This window comes from Macaca mulatta, chromosome 3 (genome assembly GCF_049350105.2).
Source record: "Macaca mulatta isolate MMU2019108-1 chromosome 3, T2T-MMU8v2.0, whole genome shotgun sequence".
Taxonomy (NCBI): Eukaryota; Metazoa; Chordata; class Mammalia; order Primates; family Cercopithecidae; genus Macaca; species Macaca mulatta.
This window is the reverse complement of record NC_133408.1, coordinates 103,741,423-103,756,885: the sequence shown is the minus strand read 5'-3', so window position 1 is coordinate 103,756,885 and position 15,463 is coordinate 103,741,423. Positions and strand designations below refer to the sequence as shown.

The 15,463-nt window shown below is 35.0% G+C and overlaps 1 protein-coding gene across 21 annotated transcripts in view; it reads left to right on the top strand.

Moving 5' to 3' along the window:
* The window catches only part of PALS2 (protein associated with LIN7 2, MAGUK p55 family member), a 103,503-nt gene that overhangs the window by 51,232 nt on the left and 36,808 nt on the right, over positions 1-15,463 (top strand). For 20 of the 21 annotated variants that reach the window (XM_077994935.1, XM_077994930.1, XM_015133854.3 and 17 more), the window contains 1 exon segment: positions 10,832-10,984. In XM_077994935.1, the coding sequence (XP_077851061.1) occupies positions 10,832-10,984 (153 nt within the window). 21 annotated transcript variants of the gene reach the window in all.

Here is a 15,463-nt window from a genome sequence, read left to right as displayed (position 1 = left end):
GAAAGACATGTAAAATAGTATTAGAAAATCAATAAAAAATAATCAAATGAACAATTTAGGATCAAGAATACAGTATCTGAAATTAGTTCACTGATAGAAGACTAGACACAACAGAAGAGGGAATAAGTGAATTTAAAGATAGGTTATTAGAAAATATTCAAACAAAAGCTAATAGAAAAGAAAGAATGAAAAAAAGGTAACAGAATATGTGAAACATACTGAAAATGTTTAATATATATGTAGTTTGTAATTCCAGAAAGAAAGGAGAGAGGGAAGAAGAAATACAGGCAAACCCTATACTTTTGCATTTTACTTTATTCCCCTGTGCAGATACTGCCTTTTTAATAAATAATCAGCTAATGGGCAAAATAACCAGCTAGCATTATAATGATGGGATCAAATTCACACATAACAATATTAACCTTAGATGTAAATGGCTAAATGTCCCAATTAAAAGACATAGACCAGCAAATTGGATAAAGAATCAAGACCCACCAGTCTGCTGTATTCAGGAGACACATCTCATGTGCAATGTCACACATAGGCTCAAATAAAGGGATGGAGGAAGATTTACCATATAAATGTAAAGCCAAAAAAAGCAGGTATTGCAATCCTAATCTCTGATAAAACAGACGTTAAATCAACAAAGATCAAAAAAGACAAAGAAGGGCATTACATAATGGTAAAGGGATCAATGCAACAAGAAGAGCTAACTATCGTAAATATATATGCAGCCAATACAGGAGTACCCAGATTCATAAAGCAAGTTCTTAGAGACCTACAGAAACTTAGACTCCCACACAATAATAATGGGAGACTTTAACATGCCACCGTCAATATTAGACAGATCAACAAGACAGAAAATAAACAAGGATATATAGGACTTGAACTCAGCTTTGGACCAAGTGGACCTAATAGACATCTACAGAACTCTCCACCCCAAATCAACAGAATATACGTTCTTCTTGGCATTGCATAGCACTTCTTCTAAAATCAACCACATAATTGGAAGTAAAACACTCCTCAGCAAATGCAAAAGAACAGAAATCATAACAAAGAGTCTCTCAGACCACGGTGCAATCAAATTAGAACTCAGGATTAAGAAACTCAAAACCATACAACTACATGGAAATTGAACAACCTACTCCTAAATGACTACTGAGTAAATAAGAAAATTAAGGCAGAAATAAGTAAGTTCTTTGAAACCAGTGGGAACAAAGGCACAATGTACCAGAATCTCTGGGACACAGCTAAAGCGGTGTTTGGAGGGAAATTTATAGCACCAATACCCACAGGAGAAAACAGGAAAGATCTAAAATCAACACCCTCCAATTTTGCAAGAAGTTTCACTTGGATAAAATACTGTCAAACAACATTGCATGCTATGGAGAAATCTTTCATGAAAGGAGAGTCCATCAATGTGGCAAACCTTATTATTGTCTTATTTTAAGAAATTGCCACAGCCACCCAAGCCTTCAGCAACCACCACCTTGATCGGTCAGCAGCCATCAGCATCAAGGCACGACCTTATGCTAGCAAAAAGATTTCAACTCTCTGAAGGCTCTGATCATTAGCATTTTAACCTTTCAAGTATTTTTAAATTAAGATATGTACATCGTCTTTTAGACACCTTGCAGTTGCTTACTTAATAGACCGCCTTGTCATGTAAACATAACTTTTATATGCACAGGGAAACAAAAAAAGTTGTGTGATTTACTTTGTTGCAGTTTTTGCTTTACTGTGGTTATCTAGAGCAGAACCTGCAGTATCTCTGAGCTATGCCTATACTACTAGTAGAATGTTGAAACCTTTGACCATAATAGTAGATTAACCTATCTCTTTTTGCAGTTCTGTCAGATTTTACCTCCCATATTTTAGTGCTCTTTTGTTAAACACACATTCACTAAGATTGTTATATCATCTCAGAAAATTAACTCTTATCATTATGTAATGCTTCTCTTTGTTCCCAATAATTTTTCTTGCTCTGAAGTCTGCCCTGTCTGAAATTAATATAGCTACTCCAGTTTTCTTTTAGTTAATGTTAGCATGATATGTCTTTCTCCATACCTTTAATTTTAATCTCTCTGTATCTTTGTATTTAAAGTAAGTTTCTGGTAGAAAACATATAATTCCATCTTTTTTTATTCACTCTGACAGTCTGGTTTTTTTGTGGGTTTTTTTGTTGTTTTTTTTTTAGATGGAGTCTCACTCTGTTGCCAGGCTTGAGTGCAGTGGCGCCATCTTGGCTCACTGCAACCTCAGACTCCCTGGTTCAAACAATTCTCCTGCCTCAGGCTCCCAAGTAGCTGGGATTACAGGCACGCCCAGCTAATTTTTGTATTTTTAGTAGTGATGGGTTTCACCATGTTGGCCAGAATGGTCTCGATATCTTGCCCTTGTGATCCGCCCACCTCAGCCTCCCGAAATGCTGGGATTAAGGCGCGAGCCACCGCACCCAGCTGACAGTCTCTTTTAAGTGCTTTAGATCATTGATGTTTACATGTTTATTGATATAATTTGATTAATATCTTTCATACTATTACTGTTTTGTATTTGTTGCCTGCTTGCCTGCCTGCCTTCCTTTTTTCCTTGTGTCTCTCACTCATTTTGTGTTTTTTTTCTCTGTTTTAACTAAACATTGCATGTGATTTCAACTTTTTCTCCTCTCTTAGCATATTAATTAGACTTTTAAAAAAAACCTTTTAGCAGTTCTTGATTTCGCAGTCGTTTGCAGTCTAATATACTTTCAAATAACACCATACCACTTCATGGGTAGTGCAACTACCTTATAAATAACAGTGCTTCCAGTTTCTCCCTCCTGTCCCATATAATATTGCTATCATTCATTTCATTTATTCATAAGCTGTAATAATCCAATACCTTGTTGTGAATAAAACTATTATCAAATCAATTAGGAATAAGAAAAGTAAAAGATTTTATTTTACCTTTTTTTCCCTGTCTCTAGCACTCTTCTTTATATAGACCCAAGTTTTGCACTTACATTGTTTTCCTTCTTTCTGATGAATGTCTTTTAACATTTCTTGCAAGACAGGTGTACTAGTAACAAATATTCTCAATTTTTGTTTGAAAAAGTCCTTTTTGTTTTGTCTTGTTTTGTTTTTTACTTTTGAATGATAACTTTACTGGATAGATAATTCCAGGTTGGTGGAGGTGTTTGTTTTGTTTTGTTTTTCAACATTTTAAAGATTTCACTCTATTCTCTGCATGTTTCCTGAAGAGTTCAATATAATTCTTATGCTTGCTCCTCTACAGGTAAGGTTCCCCCCAACACCTGTTCTTTCAATATTTTGTTTTTAATTTTCTGCAGTTTGAATATAATACACCTACACTTAGAATTCTGGGTTTTTATCCTGCACAGTGTTCTGTGAGCCCCCTGGATCTGTGGTTTGGTGTCCATCATTAATTTAGGAAAATTCTCAGTTTCAGATTTTGTAGCATTTTGGATTTTAGATTTTTGGATTAGGGATACTCAACCTATATTATGAATAGTGCTGCCATAAATATTCTTGGATACACTTTTATGTAGACATAGTTTTTATTTCTCCTGAGTATATAACTAGGTAACTCTGTCTCGTTGAGGAACTGCCAGACTGTTATCCACAGTAGCTGTACCATTTTTTATTCCCACCAGTAGTGTACAAGAGTTCTGATATCTCTGTATCATCTTCAACACTTGATATTTGATTTTTTGGTTCTTAACTGTCCTGGTGGGTATGAAGTGGTATTTTATTGTGGTTTTGATATGTGTTTCCCCGGAGAATAATGATGTTGAGCATCTTTTCGTGTGCTTGTTGACCATTTGTACATATTTTTTGGAGAAATATCTATTTAGATTCTTTGCCCATGTTTAAATTGAGTCATATTTATTTTTATTATGAAGTTGTAAGAGTCTTTTATGTATTCTAGGTACAAGTCTTTTATCAGATATATGATTTGCAAATATTTCTCCCATTATATAGATTGTCTTTTTACTTTTCTTCATAGTGCCTTTTGAAGCATAGAAGTAGTTCTTTTTTTTTTTTTTTTTTTTGAGATGGAGTCTCACTCTGTCGCCCAGGCTGTAGTGCAGTAGCACGATCTCGGCCCACTGCAAACTCTGCCTCCCAGGTTCATGCCATTCTCCTGCCTCAGCCTCCTGAGTAGCTGGGACTACAGGCACCCACCACCATGCCCTGCTAATTTTTTGTGTTTTTAGTAGAGATGGGGTTTCACCGTATTAGCCAGGATGGTCTCGATCTCCTGACCTCGTGATCCGTCCACCTCGGCCTTCCAAAATGCTGGGATTACAGTCGTGAGCCACCATGCCCGGCCGAAGCACAGAAGCTTTTAATTTGATGAAGTCCAAGTTGTCTTTTTGTCTTTTGTTGCCTTGTGATTTTGGTCTCATATGTAAGAATCCTTTGCTAAATCCATGGTCATGAAGATTTACCCATGTTTCGGAAGAGTTTTATAGTTTTAGCTCTTACATTTAGGTGTTGGATCTATTTTAAGTTAGTTTTTTATATATTATATGTTAGGCACCAACTTCTGTCTTTTACTTGTGCTTCTCTAGTCCATTTGTTGAAGAGACTATCCTTTCATATGGTGTTTCAGCACCATTTGTTGAAGGGAATATTTTTCCCCGTTGAGTGGTTTTGGGCACCTTTGTCTAACATGCAACAGTTGGCCACTGACATGTTTTTTTTTTTTTTACTTCCAGTTCTATTCCATTGATCTATTGATCTTTCCTTGTGTCAACATCATGTTTTGATAACTCTTGTGTAGTACGTTTTGAAATCAGGAAATGTAAATACTCCTACTTTGTTCTTCTTCAGGATTGTTTTCACTGTTCTGGATCCCTTTGCAACTCTGTAAGAATTTTAGAATCAGTTTGTCAATTTCTGTAAACATGTCACTGAGGATTCCAATAGGCCTTGCATTGAATCCGTAGTTCATTCTGGGGAGTATTGCCATCTTAACAGTGCTAAGTCTTCTAATCCATGAACATTTATTTAAATCTTTAATTTCTTTCAACAATGTTTTGTAATTTTCAGAGTGTAAGTCTTGCACTTATTTTGTTAATTATACTCCTAGGTATTTATTCTTTTGAATGCTGTTATGAATGGACTTGTTTTTTAAATTTCATTTTCAGATTTTTCATTGCTAGTGTATAGAAATATAATTGAGTTTTGTAAATTGATCTTATATATCTTGCAACCTTGCTGAACTTAATTTTTTATTCAAATGGTCTTTTAGTGAATTCCTTCAGATTTTCTAAATACAAGGTCATGTCATCTGAATATAGACAGTGTTATTTCTTTTCAACCTGAATGACTCTTTTATTTTTCTTGCCTAATTGTCCTGGCTGTAACCTCCAGTACAGATGTTAAATGGAAGTGATGAGAGTGGACATCTTTGTCTTGTTTCTGCTCTTAAAGCGAAGTATCTAATCTTTCACTAGTAAATATAATGGAAGTTGTGGGTTTATACTGCTATCCTAAACCTTGATTTTTTGCATAAGATTTTATATCAGTACCTGTGTAACAACTTTATTCTTTGTAAATGTGACATAGTATTTTATTGTATGGATATGTCAGGTTTTTTGAGTCAGCCTTCTGGTATTTAGATGGCCTTTTTCTTACAAGTTATGCTGTAATGTGTAATCTTACTGTGTGTTATTTTGTATACACACACACACACACACACAGCCCTTTTTAGGATAGATCTGAAAAGAATCAGTGTAAGGCTGGGCATGGTGGCTCACACCTGTAATCCTAGCACTTTGGGAGGCTGAGGTGGGTGGATCACCTGAGGTCAGGAGTTCGAGTCCAGCCTGACCAACATGGAGAAACCCCGTCTCTACTAAAGATACAAAAATTAGCCAAGCGTGGTGGCACATGCCTGTAATCCCAGCTACTCGGGAGGCTGAGGCAGGAGAATCGCTTGAACCCAGGGGGCAAAGATTGCAATGAGCCGAGATTGTGCCATTGCACTCCAGCCTGGGCAACAAGAGCAAAACTCCATCTCAAAAAAAAAAAAAAGAATCACTGTAATTTTGGTGGATATGGTCAATTTGCTTACCAGTGTATGTTCCCACTAGAAAAAATATGTCAAAATGTCTGTCTTCTCCCACATTCTCACTCATCAGAATTTTTATCTCTGCCAATCTGATAAAGAGAAAAGGTATTTCATTATAGTTTTAGTTTTAGTTTTTTAGTTTTAGTTTTCACTCTTATGAGTGAAGTTGTGTGTCTTTTCATATGTTTGAGATATTCGATACACAGTAGGTGACTATTGCAAGTAACAATGTAATACATATTTCAAAATAGCTAGAAGAGAAGATTTTGAATGTTGTCATCCCCCAAAAAATAAATATTTAAAATAATGGATATGGTAATTACCCCATTTGATCATTATACTATGTATACACATGTATTGAAACATCACATTGTACACCATAAATATGTACAATATGTGTCAATTAGAAATATAAAATTAAATTTTTAAAGACAGGTTCCTGAATTTTTCTTTCTGTGAATTTTTTGCTCAAACTCTTCACCCAGTTCTCTTAATGAGTCATTGATCTTTTTCTTATTGATTTGTAGAAGTCCTTCATAAGTAGGGACATTAGCTTTCTGTCTTGAATATGATTTGTGTTTTGATGCTAGTTTGTCATTAGTATTTTGACTTTGTCGATTTTTGATGAGAAATTTAAGACGTTCATGAAGTTAATTTTATTGGGCCTTTTTTGAAATAATGTATGTATCTTTCAGATTTTGTGTTATAGTTGGAAAGATCTTTCCCACTCAAAGGTTATAAAAAGGTTATTTTGTATTTCCTCTGACTACTATTAAAGCCAAGCTTTTAAAATGTTCTTTTTTCTTTTAAAAATTTAACAGATTCCCTTTTCTAGTTGTTTGACCTCTGTGTGGTTCTCCTAATTCTACAGATGTATCTAAGAGAAGCTCAGCAGTGCTATTTAGAAGTTTCCTGAGTACCTTGATATGTAACTTATCTAATCTCTGAGTTTGTATTTTGGTTAACTAGGTGATTTCTGGTATGTTCTTTACTCACTAGAGAATTCCATTCTGATTTACTTATACTTGCTCATCTTTTTTTATTTTTTTCAGAGCAACAGAGCTCATCCTTTTTGATATAATGTATGCAGAAACAAAATAGAAATTGAGTTCTCCATTCTCTCTGTCTCATTTCTACTGTCTGCTCAAAAATTCTTCTTTGTTTTTGAGTATTTGTGGACCTATGTTGATCTTGAGTTTTAGGTCTCTAGAATAAAAGAAGAGGGTGGCGCTTGATCACAGCCAAACTTATTTCCCATTTACTTAGCTTTTTCAAGAAATAATAAGTAACTACTACATACATAGCTCTTTTCTCAAAATATAGAAACAAAATTTATGATATTGCCCTTGTGTTTTAGAAAGACCAGTTTTCTACACATAATAATAATATGATTATTATTTCAAAGTGGTATTTGTCACTTTAGATATAGCCCACAACTTTTGTTTGCAAGCATGGTTGGATTGTCCTTGAGTGAAATACCCAGAAGTTCTGAAAGAACATTTTCTTCTCTGAAGTTCATTTCTCAAAGGTGCAGTGGTGAATAAAATCCTCAGAACAGGATATTTAAGAAGGCTAGGCCATATTTGTATCAGCTGCAAATATTCAATGCCAGTCATAGAATGTTCTTCCAACCACTTGTGACAAGTGAAATATATTTTTATTGAGTTAAGCTAGTGTTGCAATAGTGGTCTTTAATATAAAAAAAAAAAAAGGAAACAAGATTTATTTATTTAAATAGCATATGGCTCACTTGCTCCTCTGATTTTTTTGCGTGTTTTTTTTTTTGTCTTTTTTAGTTTAATTAGTTAAATTAAAGTTGGTACTTGCCTCTTGACGGCTAATAAAAAAAAAATCTGACCTTAAAGTGAATTAGAGGTTCCAAGTTTCTGACAACATCTCAGAGCTTAAAAAGCTATATATTAATAAATGTGGGCCTGCATTTGCTTTCTTAGAAAAAGTAAAATTGATCCCAGTTGACCCCAAGTATGTTGGTTTTCCATGTTAATATATTTAGACCTGCAGTTTCAAAAAAAGCTTTTTTCTGTCTTCAAGTTTTGTATTTTCTAGTGAGATTCTCTTCTTCCATAGAACCAAACTGTGAGGCTATGAAGAAATCTTCAGATATTTTGGGATTCTTTTCTAACATGATTCTGCCCTCTCACATGACTCTCCCGCACGACCCCCAACCTCTTGCCATCAGTCTTTCCACATTCCTACTTCTCCTCACCCAATTTGGGAGCATCAGGTTAATACACATACTAAGGAATGGAGTTTTCAAGTCATTGATCATTTCTGTTCCTTAACTTGTCCCAAAGTCCTGAATTAAACCAAGGACTGCTGATGTCTAAAGTACTGTTGCTAATCATATAACATTTTCCTGAAGAAATAAATGGTCTTTATAGCTCTTACTTAGAGCAAAGGAGTGAAAGTCTAAGGGACGAGTAGTATTCTGAACCATAGAGGTATAAAATAACTATGAGGATAGATACGGTGTAATGGAATTAACACATCTAGACTGGAAGAGCCATGCTAATAAGCAACAACTAAATTAAACTGACTGAGATATGTGTCATACATTTAAGTGAATGAGAATAATGCATCATTTATTGGATTGAATAATTAACTGCAATTTAATGTTAGAGTGGCTCTCTATATAAAGATGAAGTCAAGTAAGCTTTAGTAGATAGGAGTTCAAGTCTTGGTATTAGACTACCCGACTCTGCCATTCATCAGTAATGTGAACTCATGCAAATCACTTCACCTTTTTTGGCATCAGTTTCTTCGTCCATAGTGTGAGTATAATATACCTACCTTTGCTGAATACACACACGCACACACACACTACTTAGAATATAGTATCCAACACAGAAAGAAAGTCCTTCAGTAGATGTTAAGTTTCTTTCCTTCCTTTTTTTTTCCTTCGAAGCTTTCTTTTTATACTATGTTAAAATAATTCGAGTATTACAAGGTTAAAGATGCTAAATCAGATAGTGGCTGTTTATTCCAGCAAGTATTTCTATCTAAATAGTTGGCAATTCTAGCTTATTTCATAAGAGTTAACTAATTCTGTAGATTATTTTCTGTTTTTTTCCAATGGTGATAATCTTTTTATGATAAATATTGAGTGTCCTCATCTTCTCATCCTTATCTGGCTTGTATTATATGTTCAGAACATTGCAAATTTACCCATATTCATTTTTTGTGGCATTTTCTAGTCTAATTTTTTTTTTTTTTTTTTTTTTTTTTTTGAGACAGAGTCTCTGTTGCCCAGGCTGTTGTGCAGTGGCATGATCTCGGCTCACTGCAACCTCTGCCTCCTGGATTCAAGCAGTTCTCCTGCCTCAGCCTCCTGACTAGCTGGGTAGCTGGGATTATAGGTGCCCGCCACCATGCCTGGCTAATTTGTGTATTCTTAGTAGAGATGGGGTTTCACCATGTTGGCCAGGCTGGTCTTGAACTTCTGAACTCAAGTGATCCTCCCGTCTTGGTCTCCCAAAGTACCGGGATTACAGGCGTGAGCCACCGTAGTTTAATTTGTTTTAATCTAAATCTCATAAAACTTCTTCCTCTATTTAAATTACATTTGGTCTTTTGATACTTTTCTTTCTGTTTAGTAAGAGTTTTTTCTTCTTTCTCGGTATTTCATATGACTTTTAGAATTTCTTCTTTTAAGGTCTTTCTTTAAAATCTTGCTTAATATGTAGCTCTCTTTTCCACTTAAGAACTTATTTTACTTCTGTGAATTACCTAGAAAAAGTAGATTTAAACAAGAAAAATTGTCTTTTAAAAAATTTAGAATGTTTTATTTGGACTCTGAAGGGTCCACTCTGTATGGGGGAAAAAAAAACCCCATCTGAAGTATTATAGTTTAGGTATCTGAAAAAGTTTAGTTGATACTGTTACCATTTGAAATGTGGATTTTTCTTTGGCAATCCTTGAAATGAATCCTAAGATATAAGATTTGCCATCCACTTGGTTTTATTTATGAATTAAATTTTAATAATTATGCTTTTCCTGTCTTCAAAATTATATAGCAACCATTTATCAGAAAAGCAAGGAATGCTTAAAAGATGGAGCCTGCTTAGTGTTCATTCTCAGTTTGAACTTAAATCTCAGCTTTACCCCTACCATGAAAGGATGATTAGAATTACTTACTTTCTGTAACAGTGTGGTTCATGGTCTATTTTCTGTGAAAAAAGATTGTGAGATTAAGAAAAAAACAACTTTACTTATAAAGACAGGAGAGGATCATTTCCCTAATTATGTAGTCTTTCAAAATCCAATTTAAAGACCACCTGCTCTAAACTGACTTTTTTTCTCACTGATTTTCAACATTGGAAGATATGAGCTTCTGGATTCTGGGGTTTTCAAAATTATTTTTATCATTTAAAAAATATTAGCATATATAATTTTCACATTCCTATTCCTTGTTTTTGTTATGCATTCTCTTGGTGGTAAGGGACTGTAATAGGTTTTGTAAATAGTCAGCTGACCTGTCCAGTTTTTTTATGGTTTAGTTATAAAAATGAGTTTTTCATGACTTTCAGGATAGAACTAGAGGCCAAGATTTATTATATTTGTTGGTATACTTACTGTAAAATCTATATATTGCCTCTGGTTGAAATATTAAATTTGGTTTACATGAATTAAACCTCCAAGTAATATATTTTAAAACTTTATGGAAAAGAAATAAACCATGGTCTGGTGCAAAACAAGTAAGTATTATTACTTTAATACACTGTTATTTTTTCAGGCTCATGAGAGGCTAGAAGATTCCAAACTAGAAGCTGTCAGTGACAATAACTTGGAATTAGTCAATGAAATTCTTGAAGACATCACTCCTCTAATAAATGTGGATGAAAATGTGGCAGAACTGGTTGGTATACTCAAAGAGCCTCACTTCCAGGTGACTTTCCCTATCACTTAACTCTCAAGTTCCCTGTATTCCCAAAGTATTCTCCTTTACTTTCCACTTTAAGGTGATGTTTTCTTCAAAGATTATTTAGGGCTATAATAGGTAAGTATGTAAATTCCAACCTTGGTATTTTAATGTCCTGATATGCTGAGGATATATAAACAGACGTATGTAACTACAGTGCTACATAAATGTACACTGTTGCAGAAATACATCACAATGGATTTTCCTTTGTGCCATTAAAGAAAACAGCCTTAATTCACCATCAGACCACATGCTGGAGCCATTTTCCTCACTATGATAATGGATTTTTTTCTTCCTTGCTACCATTCTGTTTCTTAGTCAATACTTTTTGGTATTGCTTCTCAAGATTGTTGTGCAGTCAGTGACCATGGAACATAAGAGAGCTGTGACAGTATAGAAACCATTATATAACATAATCTCCTCAGGTACAGAAATAAGTATGATTTTAGCAATGGCATGTACCAATGACGAGTTCATCAGTTTTACAAAGAAGAATGCATTTCAGAAGAGAAAAGGCAGGCAAGATTTCTTGTAACATATAATAATTAAGACAGTGTGGTATTGGGGAAGGTGTTAGAAAAATTAACTCATTGAAAAGAATGGAAATCCCCGATAAATACATCCCAGCCATATATGGTAACTTGATTTATGACTGGGACATTGCATTTTAGTGGAAAAAGAATGGTGCTGGGATAGAATAAAGTAAATGTCACCTGCTCTCTGCAAATCTTAGCACTGAAAATCAAATGGTAACAGCCTTTTGCTCTTTCTCAGCCAAAGATTTTTATGTGACTCTTCAACAATGTTACTGCAAAATATGAAGGTTTATAGTGAGATGTGAGATGGTTCCGACATAAATTAGTATCTTAGGTACAAAAGAAATATGGACACATATCTCAGAGACATCTCCTGTGCAGGTCCCAGTTGACTGAGTCCTTATGAAGACAAACTGAATTATTTGGACTTTATCCTAAGGACAATGGGAAACTTTAGGTATGGGTTGGGTATTAACCAGGGAAAGGTCAGGTTTGTGAAATGAGATGGTTAAGTTCCAAGGCAAGAAATTATGATGGCAGTACATATAGATACTAAGAAATTTAAACACTTTCAAGCTTTAATCAGTAAAATCAACAGGATTTAGTGATTGGTTGCATATGACAGTTGTGGAAGAGAGATGGGAAATTGATAACACTATGACTTAAACAATTGATGGCTGTTCAATGAGATAAGGAACACTAGAAGAGAATGTTTTGGACATATTTATGTTAAGGAAACTGGCCATCTTATGTTTGTGGTACACTGGAAGGATCTAGGTTTTCAGGAATGCCGCATATTAGTAATAAATATTTATAACTTAACAAATATGTAAGCACATACATTATATGAAGTGTAACATATAAAAATTTTAGAATACCAGCAAATAAAAATACAAAAATGAAGACATCGCCTTTCTTCTACCCAGATCAATACTCTACTGTCTTGGTGCATATTTGTCCATATTTTTCTATGCACAAATGTACGTATGTAATTTTTTTACTAATTTGAGATCATTTTGCACAAACGTGTTTTACTCTTTAGTTATTTCTAATTTTCTATTTCAGTGAACTTCCATCTCATATAATACACATACCGTATTTAGACTTCTCCATTTGATACCACAATATTATTTACAGGTGCCCATTCAGTATAATGTTGGCTGTGGGTTTATCATAGATGGCTCTTATTATTTTGAGGTATGTTCCTTTAATACTTAGTTAATTGATAATTTTTAACATGAAGGGTTGTTGAATTTTATTGAAAGCCTTTTCTGCTCTATTGAGGTAATTATGTAGTTTTTGTCTTTAGTTCTGTTTACGTGATGAGTCACATTTATTGATTTGCAAATGTTGAACAGACCTTGCATTCTGGGGATGAAGACTACTTGACTCATGGTGGATTAGCTTTTTGATGTGCTGATTGATTTGGTTTGCAGGTATTTTGTTGAGGATTTTGGCATTAATGTTTGTCAAGGATATGGCCTAAAGTTTTCTTTTTCTGTTGTGTCTCTGCCAGGTTTTGATACAAAGATGAGGCTGGCCTCATAGAATTAGTTGGGGAGGAGTTCTTCCTCAGTTTTTTGGAATAACTTTTCTGTAGGAATGGTACCAGCTCTTATTTGTACATCTGGTAGAATTCAGCTGTGAATCCATTAGGTCCCAGGCTTTTTTTGGTTGATAGACTATTTATTACTGATTCAATTTCAGAGGTTGTTATTGGTCTATTCAGGGAATCAGTTTATTCCAGGCTCAGTCTTTGGAGGTTGTATATGTCTAGGAATTTGTCTGTCTCTTCTAAGTTTTCTGGTTTGTGTGCATGGAAGTGTTCATAGTAGTTTCTCATGGTTGTTTTTATTTATATGGATTCACTAGTAACATTCCCTTCATCATTTCTAATTATGTTTATTTGGCTCTCCTCTCTTTATTAGTCTAGCTAGTGACTTGTCTATTAATTTTTTCAAAAAACCAACTCCTGGATTCGTTGATTTTTTTAAAAAAATTTATTTATGTATTTATTTACTTTTTGAGATGGACTCACTGTGTTACCTAGGCTGGAGCACAGTGGCACGATCTCGGTTCTCTGCAACCTCCACCTCCCAGGTTCAAACGATTCTCCTGCCTCAGCCTCCTGAGTAGCTGGGACTACAGGCACGTGCCACGATGCCCAGCTAATTTTTGTATTTTTAGTAGAAATGGTGTTTCACTGTGTTGGCCAGGCTGGTCTCAAACTCCTGACCTCAGGTGATCTACCTGCCTTGGCTTCCCAAAGTGCTGGGTTTACAGGCGTGAGCCATCATGCCCAGCCTCGTTGATCTTTTGAAAGGTTTTTTGTGTCTCAGTTTTCTTCAGCTCAGCTCTAATTTTTGTTATTTTTCATCTTCTTCTAGCTTTTGGGTTGTAAATCAGCACTTTCATCAGAGGTTGCAAAATGATGTTTTTCTATTCTACATTATTAGCTAGTATTCTTCCATAATGTTGAGCTTCTCATCAACTGGGCTGCTTAGTGCATTTCCTACTGAAGAGGCAGGAATGTACTTGAACCTTCCTTTTACTAAGTTTCAAAGTGAAGAGCTGTTTAAAATTGCAGTTTCAAGTGGTAACAAATGAATTTTTTCAGTCTTTTTTTTAAAATAGAATTGTGGATCTGTGGTTTTTTTATTCAATGTTTTAATGTTTTACAGTCCCTTTTTTTAATTTTCAAATTGCCGTGACTTTGACGAGTTGTGGGCAAATTTTTACTATAAAAATCTGAAGCACATGAGAATTCTGAACTAGAGATAGAAATTTAAGAGTTGTCAGTGCGTAAGTAGTGGCTCAAGTCATGGGAGAAAATAATACTGCCTAAGGAGGATATAGGGTAGAAAACTAAGCAGCCCAGGTTAGCAATTTCCAGCATTTATAGGAAGAATCCTTACATATATATTTGTGAGTTGTTTTTATTGAATTTTTTTCTCCAGTGTTTTGCGAATTGTTTTATGAAATGACCAGAAATTACCAATTATCCTGATTGCTTTTATCCCGAACCTGTTAATATTTTTTGCTTTTATTTTGATTTATTGTTTTTGAACTTGGATTCTATCCAGCCCCTCAAGAATGTTTAAACTTAGTTTTATGTTGAATATGCACAGTTGCAGTAAAAATTCTTCTTTTTTTTTTTTTTTTTTTTTTTTGAGACAGAGTTTCACTCTTGTTGCCCAGGCTGGAGTACAATGGTACAATCTCAGCTCGCTGCAACCTCCGCCTCCCAGGTTCAAGCAATTCTGCCTCAGCCTTCCGAGTAGCTGGGATTACAGGCACATGCTACCATGCCCAGCTAATTTTTTGTGTTTTTAGTAGAGACAGAGTTTCGCCATGTTGGCCAGGCTGGTCTTGAACTCCTGACCTCACATGATCCACCTGCCTCAGCCTCCCAAACTGCTGGGATTACAGGCATAAGCCACCATGCCTGGCCTAAAAAGTATTCTTTTAGGATAAGAAATGAAAAAAAAAATTAACATTTTAGTATTAATTAAGAAATTCCTTGGGAGGCCAAGGTGGGTGGATCGCGAGGTCAGGAGATCGAAACCATCCTGGCTAATGCGGTGAAACCCCATCTCTGCTAAAAATACAAAAAATTAGTTGGGCATGGTAGCACACACCTGTAGTCGCAGCTACTTGGGAGACTGAGGCAGGAGAATCACTTGAACCTGGGAAGTGGGGATTGCAGTGAGCCGAGATCGTATCACTGCACTCCAGCCTAGGTGACAGAGTGAGACTCCGTCTCAAAAAAAAAGAAAAAAAGCAATTCCTAGAAAGCTGGATCAAAACTACCCATACTGATAGCACATGCATAGTAAATTTGGGAGTTAAAAAAATACATTATATTCAGGACTATTACTGACTTGTTTTTTCCTCAAAAAATATTCTTTTC